The sequence below is a fragment of the Pristis pectinata genome, chromosome 28 (assembly GCF_009764475.1).
Source record: "Pristis pectinata isolate sPriPec2 chromosome 28, sPriPec2.1.pri, whole genome shotgun sequence".
Classification (NCBI taxonomy): Eukaryota; Metazoa; Chordata; class Chondrichthyes; order Rhinopristiformes; family Pristidae; genus Pristis; species Pristis pectinata.
Genome location: NC_067432.1, coordinates 30,760,444 through 30,778,032, shown reverse-complemented (window position 1 = coordinate 30,778,032; position 17,589 = coordinate 30,760,444). Strand labels below are relative to the sequence as shown.

Below are 17,589 nucleotides of genomic sequence, written 5' to 3'. Positions count from 1 at the left end.
AGGAAGTTATTGGAGGACATTCTAAGGGATAAGATGTATGCATTTGGAAAGATGGGGATAGTCAGCGTGGCTTTGTGCATGGGAGATCATAACTCATGAATTTGAGTTTTTTGAAGAAGTAACCAAGAAGGTCGATGATGGCAGGGCACCAGACATATTATATATGTACTTCAGTTAGGCCTTTGATAACGTTTCACATGGTAGCCTGCTATGAAAAGCTGGCTTGCATGGGATCCAGGGAGAGCTGGCTAACTGGATACACAATTGGCTTCATGATAGGAAGCAGAGGGTGAGGATGGAATGTTGTTTCTCAGACTGGAGGCCCGTGCCTAGTGGTGTTCCCAAAGGGTTGGTGCTGGGCTTGTTACTACTTGTCATCAATATGGTACATGGATAGGAAAAGGTTTAAAGGGATATGGGCCAAACGCAGGTAAATAAGACGGGCTTAGATAGGCATCTTGGTCAGCATGGACTGGTTGGGCTGAACACTTGTTGTTTTAATGTACTTAAGTCCAAAGCAATGTTTTTATTTCAACTTAATGTATAGCCTGCTAATTAGTTGCAGTGGGACTCTACTGCTATTTCCCAGTAAATAAAACATACTCCATTCAACCGTCATTTAATTAGCAGAAGCGTGCTGTAACATGATTCATAAATGGCAACCATGATGCAATTACCAAACAATAGACTTGTTACTGTATAGATTTTATGCCTGTATTGAAATGGAAGTGTATGGCTCTAAGTTCAACAACATACCTCAGCACCACTATAGTTGAAAATCCCCACAACACTAACAGGAACAAGTTTATTCACACAACGACCAAGAGCTTTCCGTCCAAGAGCAAAGACAAAAGGAATTTCTTGCTCCCGAGCCATAGCAATCACATTGTATAAAGCTTCATCCAGTCCACCTGAAAGAATGGAACAATGAATTAAGCAAAGGTACGGCATAGTAGCCTAGCGGTTAGCGCGACGCTATTACAGTGCCAGCGATCAGGGTTCGATTCCCGTCGCTGTCTGTAAGGAGTTTGTACGTTCTCCCGTGTCTGCGTGGGTTTCCTCCCACATTCCAAAGATGTACGGGTAGGTTAATTTGGGTTTAAAAAATGGGTGGCGCAGACTTGTTGGGCTGGAAGGGCCTGTTACCATGCTGTAAATAAAATTTTAAAAAAATTTAAAAACTTCTTGGCCCAGTTCCCAGTTGTAACTACAGTGAAACTGGCAGCAAATACCATCATTATTCTGTAAACCTCAAAGAAATTTCTGTCATCCGAATGCACGCAATGAAATGCAGAAATCCACTAGTCAAGTAATACCCTAGTCTTCCATAGACTGCATTGTTGAGGTCTTCACAAATCAACACACTGATCTGACCAGAACTTCAGGTTTTCATACATTTGCATACAAGAGCCACAGAAAATATTAAGCCTCGCTAAAGGAGATGTGACTGCGTTTTTAAATAGGTTACTTACCACATAATTACTTCAATCATGCTTGTGGCCCAGAAAAATTAAATTTTTGTGCAAATTCCCTTTGAACACCTGTAAGCTCCACAGTTAAAATGTTTTTATATATATTTGAACTTTTACTTTCCACCAATGTGCACGTTTAAGATGTTACTGAAAGCTATTCACTTCCTTACTTGCTGCCTGAGAATCTCATTTGTTGCAAAGCCAGTTTGATGACAAAGCCTATGCTCAAAACTATGGACCTCCAGACTTAACTGAAAATCAGATACCACTGAACCCACTTAGTCTTTCTGGGCAGATCTTGATGTTGCTAACTGGAAATTCCCAGCCTTTATTGCAGCATTAGATACCTAAAATACCAAGAAAGAAAATAGTAAAATACAAAACTGCTGCAAAAAGTCAGGTCTGGCAGCATTTGTGGGAAGAGAAACCGTTAATGTTTCAGGTCCAAGACCCTTCATCAGAACTGAGAAAGGCAGAAGGCAAGAAACTGAGGTGGGGAGAGCAATGGATAGAACAAATGGAATTTCTCTCATGGGGTGCAGTAATGGGGGAATTGCGCTGCAGATAAGATCAGATGAAACTTAGTCTCTGTCATGACTTGATGATGTCTACTGTACCTTTAGACTGAATTTTCTCACAGTTTGGAGAGATGATCACACATTTAATCTTTTTTAATTTCATGTGCTTGGTTACTTCCCGTAAACCCATGACAAGTCTTCTCTTCATTTTAGCTTTGATTGGATCTTTTTGGTAAATACGTTCTTGAAAGCGAACAAGTTCTTGCAGTAGCAGTGTCACACATTCGTCGATATCTTTACTGAGAACTTGATTACAATATCTGGTTGGGGGAAAAATTTAAAGGGTGTGAAAGAAAAGTATTTAGCCATAATTTTTTTTTAAGTGTTTAAAGCTGATAATAAGGCTACCTAATAAACATAACCAAATGACTTTTGAGTTACAATAGTTCATCCTGCAATACTGAAACTAATAGGCATTTAATATCCAGAAACAACCAGTGGTCTGTGTCAGCACACATTCCTTGGAATCAGTTGGCAGTCTAATACCAGAAGTATGAAGCTTTCTGATACTTTATTGGCCATCAACATCTGTTTATCACCATTTATTCATTCTCACCATAAATTATCAGAGGACTGTTGTAATTGGGGGGAAAAAAAAAATCAGCAAACAAGCATACACATCTTCATTTGACCCTCCTGGATATCAGTAAGTATCCCTAGCAAGTGAATTGTTCCATGCATCAAATCACTGCTAATAACCCAGTACAGTAAAATTTTCAAAAGGAAACTACCTTTTTGTCCTCCCAGTTAGCTTTCTCATGAAACAAATATTCGACTAAATGGTATTAACATTAATCAGTAAGTTATAGCCAAATGTTCCAATTTTTCTTCAAGCAGAAGGAGCAGGCACTATTGTCTATTTTCAATGTTCACAAATGAGTGAAAAATCCAGCTTAGTGACAGATGTTTTACACACACATTTGCAACACTGAGATACAAATTATTTTAACAGACTTGAACCATAGAATACTACAGTACAGAAAACAGGCCATTCAGCCCTTCTAGTCTATGCCAAAATGTTATTCTGTTAGTCCCATTTACCTGCGCCCAGTCCATAACCCTCCAGACCTCTCCCGTCCATGTATCTATCCAATTTATTCTTAAAGCTTAAGAGTGAGCCCGCATTTACCACATCAGATGTCAGCCCGTTCCATACTTCCACCACTCAGAGTGAAGAAGTTCCCCCGAATGTTCCCCCTAAACCTTTCCCCTTTCACCCTAAAGCCATGTCCTCTCGTACTTATCTCTCCTAATCTAGGTGGAAAGAGCCTACTCGCATTAACTGTCTATACCCCTCAATTTTGTAAACCTCTATCAAATCTCCCCTCATTCTTCTGCACTCCAAGGAATAAAGTCCTAACCAGTTCAATTTTTCCCTGTAACTCAACTCCTGAAGACCTGGCAACATTCTAGTAAATCTCCTCTGTACTCTTTCAATCTTACTGATATCCTTCCTATAGTTAGGTGACCAGAACTGCACACAATACTCCAAATTTGGCCTCACCAACGTCTTATACAACCTCACCGTAACATCTCAACTCCTATACTCAATACTTTGATTTATGAATGCCAGGATGCCAAAAGCCTTTTTTTTTTACAACCTGGTATCTTGCTATCTTCAAAACATAAATGTGGCTCATTTATAATCACAGTTTAAATGAATCTGATATTCTCTCATGGTGCTCCCAAGTTTAATGCCGAACTGCCTTCTGTAGAACTGAAAGCATTATATTCTATTCTCTGCATTTGCAGAGGGAACAAATGAATGTGTCATACCTTACATGCATTGTAACCTAATGGAGTACCAATAGTACTTGCCCAATGATAAGAAAGTTATTTTGCAGATAGCATGAGAAGAAAAACTCAAACTTTACTTTGATTTTTCCCCACAATAGATGGTTGTTTAGATTTAAGTGCTGTTTCTTGTTACAGAACCATCAAGAAGGTACAGATGCTATAATTTCATAGCATGAGCTATCATGTCTGTGATGTCCGATGGACAGAACGGGCACAGGAACAGGCCCTTTGCCCACCATGTCTGCGCCAACCATAATGGCATTCTAACTAAATCTGCCTACACACAGACTGTATCCCTCAATTCCCTATCTGTTCACGTGTCTGTCTAAATGCCTCTTAAACATTGCTCTTATATCTGCTGCCACAACTTCCCCTGGCAGCATGCTCCAGGCATCTACCACTGTGTATGTAAAAAAAAAACTTGCTTCATAAATCTCTAGAACTTTAAACTTTCCCCTTCTCTGCATCAGAAGTGCATTGGAACTGCAATGCACTTCTCTGTAGCTGTGAAACTACTCTGTATTCTGTTGTTTTTACCTTCTACTACCTCAATGCACTGTTTAATGAATTAATCTGTACAAACTGTATGCAAGACAAGTTTTTCATTGTAGCTCAGTATGTGACAATAATAAACCAATAACTTCTCACCTTAAACCTACGGCTTCTAGTATTAGAAATTTCCACCCCAAGAAAAAGAATTATCTATCCTTATTTGGTATACTTCTATCCTCCAACTTTCAACAGTCCAGAGAAAACAATCCAGGTTTGTCCAACCTCCTTATAGCCAATACTCTCCAATCCGGGCAACATCCTGGTGAATCTCTTCTGTGCCCTCTCAAAAGCCTCTACATCCTTCCTATAACGTGGCAACCAAAACTGCAAACAATACTCCAGATGTGGCCAAACCAAAGTTTTATACAGCTGCCATATGACTTCCTGATCTTTATACTCCACACCCCGAATGATGAAAGCAAGCATGCCGTATGTCTTCTTTACTACCCTATTTACTTGTGTTGCCACTTTCAGGGAGTGATGGACTTGTACTCAAGATCCCTCTGTACATGAATGCTCCCACGTTCCCCTTTCATTTTATCTCCCAAAGTGCAACACCTTACACTTGTCCAGAGTAAACTCCAGCTACCATTTCTCTGCCCAAATCTCCAACTAATCTATACCCTGCTGTATCTTTCAACAACCTTCCTCACTACCCACAATCAATCATTGTGTCATTTGCAAACTTAGAGAAATTGAAAATACAAATATACAAGGTCCAAGGTTGTACTGAATATGTATACTATGTGGCAAAATAGTAGCTAATGACACAATCAGTTACTAAATCATTTAAAAAGATTCATTCTTGATAAAAAGCTGTCCCCATTAGCATGTTTTTGAATCCCCATTAGCATTAGCATGGGGAGAGAAAAAACAACTTCGGAGGCTTCATGGGTTTCGCTTCGGAAGACTTCGGAGCAGATAAGTTTTAAGTTTTACTTTTTCATTTATTTTTTAATAGGGCTTTAATTATAAGGGTTAGTTTTTAATAGGGTTGTGATTATTAGGGTTAGATTTTTATAAGGTTCTTTAAGTGTTTCTATATGTTTTAGTCGGGAAGAGTGGGGGCTGGACTGTGCAGGCGCGGCGCGGGCAGTTTAAAAAGCAAATCGCCATATCCAGCGGGCAGCGTCAGAGCGGGCAGCTGAGTGAGAGGGAGCAGAGTGGTCGGGCTTTGGCTTAAGGGGCTTCGGCATAAAGGGGCAAGGCAGGTGAGTAGCTGGTAGGTAGTTAAAGGTAAGGTTTACCTGTTTATCTCTGATAAATATTTAAGTCGGAAAAACTAGGGGGTGAAAAAAAGGAGTTAGGTCAGATGGTATGCTGCAGCTGCTTGATGCGGGAACTCGTGGACCTTGCTGTGGTCCATGATGGCCACATCTGCAGTAAGTGCTTGAAGCTGGAGGAACTTCAGCTCAAAATCGATGAGCTGGAGTTACAGCTTCAAACACTGCGCTGCATCAGGGAGGGGAAGAGTTTTGTAGATACTGTACATAAGGAGACGGTCACCCCCCTTAGAGCAGGTAATTCTGGAGTCCAGGTAGTAGAGAGAAAGGTGACTGTCAGGGGAGGGAAAAGGAAAAAGAAAACGAACAGGCAGATGGAGCAGAGGACCCCTGAGGCTGTTCCCCTCAGTAACACATTTTCCGCTTTGGAGACTGTTGAGGGAAATGACCTGCCGGGGCCTAGCAGCAGTAGCCAGGTCTGTGGCACTGGGACCGGTCCTGCTGCTCAAAAGGGAAGGGAGGAGAAGAGGAAGGCGGTAGTGATAGGGGACTCGATAGTCAGGGAAACAGATAGCAGGTTCTGTGGCAGTGAGCATGAATCCCAGATGGTTTGTTGCCTCCCAGGTGCCAGGGTCCAGGATGTCACTGATCGGGTCCACAGGATTCTAGAGTGGGAGGGAGAACAGCCAGAAGTCATGGTTCATGTTGGTACCAACAACATAAGTGGGAAGAGGGATGAGGTCCTGAAAAGTGAGTTTAGCGAGCTAGGCAGAAGGCTGAAGGACAGGACCTCGAGGGTAGCGATCTCGGGATTGCTGCCAGTGCCACATGATAGTGAAGGTAGGAATAGGAGGAGAAGGCAGATAAATGTGTGGCTGAGAAGTTGGTGCAGGAGGGAGGGTTTTAGATTTTTGGACCATTGGGATCTCTTCTGGGGAAGGTGGGACGGGTTACACCCGAACCTGAGGAGGGTGGGTCAATATCCTTGTGGCCAGGTTAGCTTGGGTGGTTCAGGAGGGTTTAAACTAGATTGCAAGGGGGAAGGGAACCAGAGGAGTAGGTCAGAGGAAGAAGGGGATGGGGAAAAGTCAGATATGACAGGTAGAAAGGCTTTGAGGAAGGAAAAGCAGAGTACAGGCTGCAAAAGTAGAACATAGAATAATTACAGCACAATTCAGACCCTTCGGCCCACAAAGCTGTGCCGAACATGTCCCTACCCTAGAAATTAGAACCATAGAAAACTACAGCACAGAAAACAGGCCATTCGGCCCTTCTAGTCTGTGCCGAAACATTATTCTGCTAGTCCCATTTACCTGCCCCCAGCCCATACCCCTCCAGACCTCTCTCATCCACGTATCTATCCAATTTACTCTTAAAAGTTAAGAGCGAGCCTGCATTTACCACATCAGATGGCAGCCCATTCCACACTCCCACCACCGTGAGTGAAGAAGTTCCCTCTAATGTTCCCCCTAAACCTTTCCCCTTTCACCCTAAAGCAATGTCCTCTCATACTTATCTCTCCTAATCTAGGTGGAAAGAGCCTACTTGCATTAACTCTGTCTATGCGCCTCATCATTTTATAAACCTCTATCATATCTCCCCTCATTCTTCTCCGCTCCAAGGAATAAAGTCCTAACATGCTCAGTCTTTCCCTGTAACTCAACTCCTGAAGACCCGGCAACATTCTAGTAAATCTCCTCTGCACTCTTTCAATCTTACTGATATCCTTCCTGTAGTTCTGCGACCAGAACTGCACGCAATATTCTGAATTTGGTCTCACCAATGACTTTACAACCTCACCAAAACATTCCAACTCCTATACTCAATACTTTGATTTATAAATGCCAGGATGCCAAAAGCCTTTTTCACAACCGTCTACCTGTGACTCTACTTTCAGGGAATTATGTATCTGAACTCCCAGATCCCTTTGTTCCTCTGCACTCCTCAGTGCCCTACCATTTACTGTGTATGTCCTCCCTTGATTTGTCCTTCCAAAATGCAACACTTGTCTGCATTAAATTCCATCTACCATTTTCTGGACCATTTTTCCATTTGGTCCGGATCCCTCTGCAAGCTTTGAAAGCCTTCCTCACTGTCCACTACACCTCCAAGCTTAGTGTCATCCGCAAATTTACTAATCCAATTTACCACATTATCTTCTAGATCATTGATATATACCACAAACAACAATGGCCCCAACATAGATCCCTGAGGCACACCACTAGTCACAAGCCTCCAATCTGAGAAACAACCATCCACAACCACTCTGTCTTCTCCCACTCAGCCAATTTCGAATCCAGTTTACAACCTTTCCATGGATACCCGTTGACTGAACCTTCTGAACTAATCTCCCATGTGGGACCTTGTTAAAGGCCTTACAAAAGTCCATGTAGACAACATCCACAGCCTTACCTTACCTTCATCTACTTTCTTAGTGACCTCCTCAAAAAAACTCCACAAGATTCGTTAAACACGATCTACCACACACAAAGCCATGCTGACTATCCTTAATCAACTCTTGGCTGTGCAAATACTTATATGTCCTCTCTCTCAGAACACCTTCCAATAATTTACCCACTACTGATGTCAGACTTACTGGTAATTACCTGGGTTACTCTTTGAGCCTTTCTTAAACAATGGAACAACATGAGCTATCCTCCAGTCCTCTGGCACCGCACCCGTGGCTAAGGACATTTTAAATATATCTGTCAGGGCCCCTGCAATTTCTACACTAGTCTCTTTCAAGGTCTGAGGAAATACCTTGTCAGGCCCTGGGGATTTATCTACCTTTATTCGCAGTAAAGCATCAAGTACCTCCTCCTTTTTAATCTCTATATGTTCCATGACACTAGTGCTTGTTTCCTTTCCTTCCATATCCACGCTGCCAGTTTCCTGGGTAAATACTGATGCAAAAGAACTGTTTAAGACCTCCCCCATCTCCTGAGGCTCCACACATATAGGACCACTCTGATCTTCTAGGGGACCAATTCTGTCTCTTAGCATCCTTTTGCTCTTAATATACCTGTAGAAACCCTTTGGGTTTACCTTCACATTATCTGCCAAAGCAGCCTCATGTCTTTTTGCCTTCCTGATTTCCTTTTTTAGTATTTTCTTACATTTCCTATACTCTTCGAGTACCTCATCCGTTCCTAGTTGCCTATACCTGCTATACAGCTCTCTCTTTTTCTTAACCAGCTCACCAATATCCCCTGAAAACCAAGGTTCCCTATGCTTGTTACCCTTGCCTTTAATCCTGACAGGAACATACAAACTCTGCACTCTCAAAATTTCGTCTTTGAAGGCTTTCCATTTACTGAGCACATCCTTGCCAGAAAATGACTTATCCCAATCCACCCTACCTAGATCCTTTCTCATTTCCACAAAATTGGCCTTTCTCCAATTTAGAACCTCCACTCGAGGACCAGTCCTATCCTTATCCATAATGATCTTGAAACTAATTGCATTATGGTCACTGGACTCAAAATGCTCACCTACACATACTTGTCACCTGAGCTGCCTGGTTCCCTAACAGGAGATCAAGTATTGCATTCTCTCTCGTTGGTACCTCTATATATTGATTTAGAAAACTTTCCTGAACACATTTGACAAATTCCAAGCCATCCAACCCTTTCGCAGTGTGGGAGTCTCAGTTAATATGTGGAAAGTTAAACTCCCCTACTATCACAACTTTGTTTTTTTTTAAACATCAGTCTGCTATCTCCCTACAGATTTGTTCCTCCAAATTACTAGGCTTACCCATAGCCCTTTATTTTACTCAGCTCCCTATACCGATCTAACAGTCTCTTGAAAGACCCCAACATATCAGCCTCCACCACAATTTCCGGTAGCCCATTCCAGGCACTCACCACTCCAAGTAAAAAAACTTACCCCTGACATCTCCTCTATATCTACTGACCAGCACTTTAAACCTATGTCCTCTTGTGGCCATCAATTCAGCCCTGGGGAAAAGCCTCTATCTACCCTATCAATACCTCTCATCATCTTATACACCTCTATCAGGTCCCCCCTCATCCTCAGTCCCTCCAAGCAGAAAAGGCCGAGTTCTCTCAACCTGCTTTCAGAAGGCATGCTCTGCATTCCAGGCAGCATCCTTGTAAATCTCCTCTGCACCCTCTCTATGGCTTCCACATCTTTCCTGTAGTGAGGCGACCAGAACTGAGCACAGTACTCCAAGTGGGGTCTGACCAGGGACCTATATAGCTGCAACAATACCTCACGGCTCCTAAATTCAATTCCCCGATTGATGAAGGACAATACACCATATGCCTTCTTAATCACAGAGTCAAACTGCGCCGCCACTTTGAGCGTCCTATGGACTCGGACCCCAAGATCCCTCTGATCCTCCACACTGCCAAGAATCCTACCATTAAGACGATTTTCTGCCAACATATTTGACCTACCAAAATGAACCACTTCACACTTACCTGGGTTGAACTGCATCTGCCACTTCTCAGCCCAACTCTGCATCCTATCTATGTCCCTCTGTAACCTCTGACAGCCCTCCAAACTATCCACAACACCCCCAACCTTCATGTCATCCACAAACTTACTAACCCACCCCTCCACTTCCTCATCCAGATCATTTATAAAAATCACAAATAGTAAGGGTCCCAGTACAGATCCCTGAGGTGCACCACTGGTCACCGATCTCCACTCAGAATACGACCCCTCAACAACCACTCTTTGCCTTCTGTGGGCCAGCCAGTTCTGGATCCACACTGCAATGTCCCCTTGGATCCCATGTCTCCTCACCTTCTCCATAAGCCTTGCATGGGGTACCTTATCAAATGCCTTGCTGAAATCCATATACACGACATCTGCTTTCCCTTCATCGATGTGCTTAGTCACATCCTCAAAAAATTCAATCAGGCTCGTAAGGCAGGACCTGCCCTTAACAAAGCCATGCTGACTATTCCTAATCATATTATACCTCTCCAAATGTTCATAAATCCTACCTCTCAGGATCTTCTCCATCAGTTTACCAACCACTGAGGTAAGACTCACCGGTCCATAATTTCCTGGGCTATCCCTACTCCCTTTCTTGAATAAGGGAACAACATCCGCAAGCCTCCAATCTTCTGGAACCTCTCCCGTCTCCATGGACGACATAAAGATCATCGTCAGAGGTTCCGCAATCTCCTCCCTCACCTCCCACATCAACCTGAGGTACATCTCATCTGGTCCCAGTGACTTATCTAACTTGATGCTTTCCAAAAGTTTCAGCACCTCCTCTTTTCTAATATCTACATGCTCAAGCTTTTCAGGCTACTGCAAGTCCCCACTACAATCACCCAGATCTTTTCCGTGGTGAATACTGATGTAAAGTATTCATTAAGTACCTCTGCTATTTCTTCCGGATCCACACGCACTTTCCCACTGCTGCACTTGATAGGCCCTATCCTTTCGCATCTCATCCTCTTACTCTTCACATACTTGTAGAAATGCCTTGGGGTTTTCCTTGATCCTGCCCGCCAAGGCCTCCTCATGTCTCCTTCTGGCTCTCCTAATCTCTTTAAGTTCCTTCCTTTTAGCCTTGTACTCTTCCAGATCTCTAACATTACCTAGCTCTCTGTACCTTTTGTATGCTTTTTTCCTTTTGACTAGATTTATTATAGCTTTCATACACCACGGTTTCTGTATGACTCCTGTTTCATTGGAACATGTCTGTTCAGAGCTCCACACAAATATCCCCTGAATATTTGCTACATATCTTCCGTACTTTTCCCAGAGAACATCTGTTCCCAATTTAATCTTCCAATTTCCTGCCTGAGAGCCTCATAATTCCCTTTACTCCAAGTAAACACCTTTCTGGCCTGTCTGTTCCTATCCCTCTCCAGTGCTAACGTAAGGGAGATAGAATTATGATCACTATCACCAAAATGTTCACCCACTGAGAGATCTGACACCTGACCAGGTTCATTTCCCAATATCAAATCAAGCACAGCCTCTCCTCTTGTAGGTCCATCTACATACTGTGACAAGAACCCTTCCTGAACACACCTAACAAACTCCAGGCCATCTAAACCCCTCACTGTCTGGAGTTGCCAATCGATGTTTGGGAAATTAAAAGTAGTCTGGTAGATGGGCTAAAGTGCATTTACTTGAATGCGAGAAGCATCAGGAATAAGGGAGATGAACTGAAGCTTGGATAAGTACATGGGACTATGATATTGTGGCTATTACAGAGACATGGTTGACATCGGGGCAGGATGGATATTGAATATTCCTGGTTTTCAGTGTTTTAAAAAGGGATGGCAGCCGGGGGGGGGGGAAGAAGAGGAGGAGGGGTGGCATTACTGGTCAGGGACTTAGTTACAGCTGCAAAAAGGGTAGATAATGTCGAAGGATCCTCTCTAGAGTCAATATGGGTGGAAGTTAGGAACAAGAAAGGGGCAGTTACCCTCCTGGGAGTATTCTATATGCCCTCCAGTAGCAGTAGGGATACTGAGGAGAAGATTGGGAGGCAGTTTTTGGAGAGATGCGAAAATAACAGGGTTATTATAATGGGAGACTTCAACTATCCAAATATGGATTGGCACCTACTTAGTGCCAAAGGTTTAGACAGGGCACAGTTTGTTAACTGTATCCAGGACAGATTCCTGACGCAGTATGTTGACAGGCTGACTAGAGGGAATGCCATATTAGATCTACTTTTAATTAATGAACCGGGTCAGGTGACAGATCTCTCAGTGGGTGAGCATTTGGGGGACAGCGATGACTGCTCCATAACATTCAGAATTGTCATGGACAGGGATAGGAGCAAAGAGGATGGGAAGATATTTAATTGGGGGAAGGCGAATTATGAAGCTATAAGGCAAGAACTTGGGAGGGTAAATTGGGGTGACATTTTTGAAGGGAAATGTACTATGGAGATGTGGTCAATGCAGGGATCTTTTGCAGGATGTTAGGGATAAATTTGTCCCGGTGAGGCAGAGAAGGAATAGCAGGGAGAAGGAACCGTGGGTGATGACAGAGGTGGAACAATTAGTTAGGAAGAAGAATTAGCTAGTTAGCATACATTAGGTGTAAGCAGCAAGGATCAGATCGGGCTCGTGAGGAATATAGAGTAGCAAGGAAGGAGCTTAAGAAAGGGCAGAGGAGAGCAAGAAGGGGACATGAAAAGGCTTTGGCCAGTAGAGTTAAGGAGAACCTCAAGGCTTTTTCCTCATACGTAAAGAACAGAAGGATGGCTAGAGTAAAGGTAGGTCTGATTAAGGACAAAGATGGGAGGATGTGCCTGGAAGCTGTGGAAGTGGGTGAGGTTCTCAATGAATACTTCTCTTCAGTATTCACCAAGGAGAGGGGTCTTGATGACAGTGAGTACAGTGTAGGTGAGGGTAATGTTCTAGAGTATATAGGTATTAAGAGAGAGGATGCGTTGGAGTTGTTAGAAAATATTAGGATAAGTCCCTGGGGCCTGACAGAATATTCCCCAGGCTGCTTCGTGAGGCGAGGGAGGAGATTGCTGAACCATTGTTTAGGATCTTTGAGTCCTCGTTGTCAACGGGGATGGTACTGGAGGAATGGAGGGTGGCAAATGTTGTCCCCTTATTCAAAAAAGGCAGTAGGGATAGTCCAGGGAATTACAGACCGGTGAGCTGTATGTCTGTGGTGGGCAAGCTGTTGGAAAGGATTTTTAAGAGATAGGACCTATGAGCATTTGGAGAAACATGGACTGATTAGGGACAGCCAGCATGGCTTTGTGAAGGAAAGATCTTGCCTCACAAGCCTGATAGGGTTCTTTGAGGAGGTGACCAGGAAGATTTAAGAGGGTAGTGCAGTGGATGTGGTCTACATGGATTTTTAGTAAGGCGCTTGACAAGGTGCTGCATCGTAGGCTTCTTCAGGAGGTCAGAGGCCAAGGGATCCGAGGAAGCTTGGCCGTGTGGATTCAAAATTGGCTTGCCTATAGAAAGCACAGGGTTGTGGTGGAGGGAGTGCATTCGGATTGGAGGGCTGTGACTAGTGGTTTCCCACAGGGATCAGTTCTGGGACCTCTACTTTTTGTGATATTTATTAGCAACTTGGATGAGGGGGTGGAAAGCTGGGTTAGCAAGTTTGCAGATGACACAAAGATTGGTGGTATTGTGGATAGTGTGGAGGGCTGTCGAAGCTTGCAGAGGGGTATTGATAGGATGCAGAGCTGGGCTGACATGTGGCAGATGGAGTTAAATCTAGAGAAGTGTGAGGTGGTACACTTTGGAAGGACAAACTCCAAGGCGAAGTACAAGGTAAATGGCAGGATTCTGGGCAGTGTAGAGGAGCAGAGGGATCTGGGGGTTCATATGCACAGATCACTGAAAGTTGCCTCACAGGTGGATAGGGTAGTTAAGAAAGCTTATGGGATGTCAGTTTTCATAAATCGTGGGATTGAGTTTAAGAGCCACGAAGTGATGATGCAGCTTTACAAAACTCTGGTTAGACCACACTTGGAGTACTGTGTCCAGTTCTGGTCGCCTCATAATAGGTAGGATGTGGAGGTAATGGAAAGGGTGCAGAGGAGATTTACCAGGATGCTGCCTGGATTAGAGAGTATGCATTATGAGGAGAGACTAAAGGAGCTAGGGCTGTTCTCATTGGAGAGGAGGAGGATGAGGGGAGACATGATAGAGGTATACATGATATTGAGAGGAATAGATCGAGTGGACAGCCAGCGCCTCTTTCCCAGGGCGCCAATGCTCAAAACAAGAGGACATGGCTTTAAGGTATTGGGTGGGAAGTTCAAGGGAGATGTCAGAGGGAGGTTTTTCACCCAGAGAGTGGTTGGTGCATGGAATGCGCTGCCTGGGCTAGTGGTGGAGGCTGATACATTGGACAAGTTCAAAAGATTGTTAGATAAGCATACAGAGGAATTTAAGTTAGAGCGATATGTGGGAGGAAGGGGTTAGATAGTTTTATGTGTGGTTTGAAGGGCGGCACAACATGATGGCCTGTATTGTGCCATGTTGTTCTATGGTTCAATGGTTCTATGTTAAATGTCAATCTGGAACGGTCACTAAGTAAATATGTCCTGTACTGTCAACCTTTTTTCCTTTGCTGCCAAATATTCTAAAGAAAAACTGGCTCAGGCACTACTCTTCTATTTTGTTAACTACAAGGATGAGAAGCAAATGAAACATTGTGCGGTGGGAAATCATTTGGATTTGACTAGGTTTTCCCCCGTTATTAAAACCTTTACATTTAAATTCATTTCACACTAATGTGCCATCAATGCTGTTAAAAACAGTCCAAACATTTATATTCCTTCTCAAAACTGGTGGCAAGTTGAAAAGTTGTACAGGTCTTCCCCAGCTTATGAATGCCCGACTTATGTACAGCTCATAGATACGACGAGCATTTGGGAGAATGGTGGGATGATTTACCGGCTGCTGTGGGGCTGAAGACATCTTCTGCTGTCTGGAAACTAAGTTTGCGGCCACATTTCCGACTTGCGAATTGATCGGGTTACGAACAGTTCACAAGAATGAAACCCTGTCGTAACCTGGGGAGAACTTTGTATACTAACAAAAGAAAACTGAAATTTTTTCATCCTTTTACTTATGGCTGGCCATAAGATTAAAACCTGTGTGTTTAGCATACAGAAATATAGCAAGGGTGTCTTACGCAGCCTCATTCCTAGTACTTTAGGCAACAACCAGGTTGCTAAAAGTTCTAATGATCTGAGTTTTCAATAGTGAAAAGCAGATTTATACAGAATGTTTAGAATCAAACAAAAGACTTCTGTACACACACACACTGACAAAAACACATTTGCAGTAAAATTCAGCACATCATCAATACATAAAATTCTTTGCAGTTGTTATATCCTACGATTGTAGAAGCCAGGCATTCAAGATATGAAAAGGGGGGAGTGAAGTGGCGTGGGCGAGAGTTTAAAAATTCTTTAACCTGCTTAAATAACAAACAAGCGACACTTGTAGCAATAGCTTGTTCATAGAATGCAACGGCCATAGTCGTGTCCCTGAATTAAAGTTACAACACTGAAAAGGCCATTTGGCCCATATTTTCATGGCTTGCTCGACACTACAGCAACCCAGAGAGTCCCACTGCATCGCCTTCCCTTTCTGCAAATTCCTCGACTTAGTTTCATTCTGAATGCCAGAACTGATTCTGCCTCCATACTCCCCAGCATCCCATTCCACATCCTAGTCACTGCGGAGGATATTTTTTTTCCCCTCATGTCAGAATATGTTGCAGAACAGAGGGACTTGTATGGAGTACAAGTATATGGTTCCCTAAAAGTGGCGTTGCAGGTAGACAGCCTTTTGGTACGCTGGCCTTCCTCAGTCAAGGCATGGAGTAAAGTTGGGATGGGTTGTTGCAGTTGTACAAGACGTTGGTGAGGCCGCATATGGAATATTGTGTTCAGTTTTGGTTACCTGATTCACCAGGAGGTTGCCTGGACAAGCAGACTTTAGTAATGGGGAGAGATTGGATCAGCTGGGCTTGTTTTCCCTGCAGCGAAGGGGACTGAAAAGTGACTCAATAAAAATATCTTAAGATTATGAGAGGCATATATGGGGGGAGATAAAATCTTATGCCCAAGGTACAAGAATCAAAAACAAGTGGGCACAGGTTTAAGGTGAGATCTTAAGGCTATGGTTTGTTTTTTTTGTCCTTGCACAGAATGGTTTTCAGCAGAAACATACTGTCTGAGGTGGTGGTGGAATCATATTCACTACACTCTAGGCATTTAGACAGACACCAAAATAGGCAAGGCATAGAAGGATATGGTCCTACTGTAGGCAAGGTGGTCAGCATGGATGTGCTGGAACAAAAGACCCATTTCAAGACTCTGCAAACACTTTTCAGCTCAGTCATTCCATTTACAACAGGATGGAAAGGGCTCCATCATAGATGCAGTATAAATGATAATATCTTCTGCTACACAAGACACCAAAGCACATGGGTCTCTGAGCTAAATAATTCAGAGATGTGAACTTTCTATCCCAAGATATGTAAATTACAAAGCCGATCACTTGAGATGCACCCAAGAAGAATGAAAACAATCAAGATTTCTTATGAAGCATTAAATAAGATTTCCACTTTTCCAGGTGGAAGGTCTTAACCCGAAACATTGACTGTTCACTTCCCTCCTCATGCTGACTGACCACACCCCTGCTCCCCCCCCACCAGTTTCTCTAACAGTTTTTCACTTTTCCCTTTTTTTATTATTAAAGAAAAAGCCAAATTTTCACAACATTTCAAACAAAAGACAAATTTTATAAATTCCCCCAAAATGCTTACTCTCTAAAGCGCCTGCTATGAATTTTTGTGATGGTTGAAGACGCCATTGGACTGCCAACTCCAGAACTGACCGGGGAGCCTTGTGAAACTGGTGTCATACTGTACGGGGAATTCTGGCTTGCGGGAGACAGAGATGTGTCACTAGTAACACTCAATCCAATATCTGAAAATAAGAAAACCAAGTTCACAGTTTTCATTACAACAACTTAATTCATCAAGAACAATTCATTTCAGCCTGTTATGCCATTTGCTCATTAATGCCTGGGTACCGGGACATTTGGATCCAATTTTGAAAATGATCGTGAATGTCAAGTTTTTACCTCAGTGATGAGGTTGTTTTGACATTAATTTCAGAGATGCCTATAATTGAAATGTACAACTCATCTTTGTTTCAGTTTTTCGACTATTAAGCATTCTATTTAAGCATTTATCGATACCTTGTGGATTTATTCTTTAATGGCCAGGACTAATCAATCATTTGCACCTCAAACTAAAACATGCACTTAGTTGTGCCATCACCCTTTAACTAAAAGCACTGGTCATTAAATGTACAATCACACTTTGGGAAGTACAAGTGGTTCTTAAGGCTGCAACCCTTGCTGGCTAACTATCACTTTTGGAGACAGCAAAGGCATACCTTCTTTTTTGCATGTTATCTTTACAATTTTGTTGCCCGACTCCCAGATTTATTGATAGTGT

At 43.0% G+C, this 17,589-nt stretch overlaps 1 protein-coding gene across 5 annotated transcripts in view; it reads right to left on the bottom strand.

The window, feature by feature from the left end:
* The window catches only part of secisbp2l (SECIS binding protein 2-like), a 117,396-nt gene that overhangs the window by 11,908 nt on the left and 87,899 nt on the right, over positions 1-17,589 (bottom strand). For all 5 annotated transcript variants that reach the window (XM_052040437.1, XM_052040436.1, XM_052040433.1 and 2 more), the window contains 3 exons: positions 16,891-17,053; positions 2,090-2,310; positions 757-911 (listed from right to left, as the gene is read on the bottom strand). In XM_052040437.1, coding sequence (XP_051896397.1) covers positions 757-911; positions 2,090-2,310; positions 16,891-17,053 — 539 coding nt within the window. The remainder of the gene's footprint in view (positions 1-756; positions 912-2,089; positions 2,311-16,890; positions 17,054-17,589) is intronic.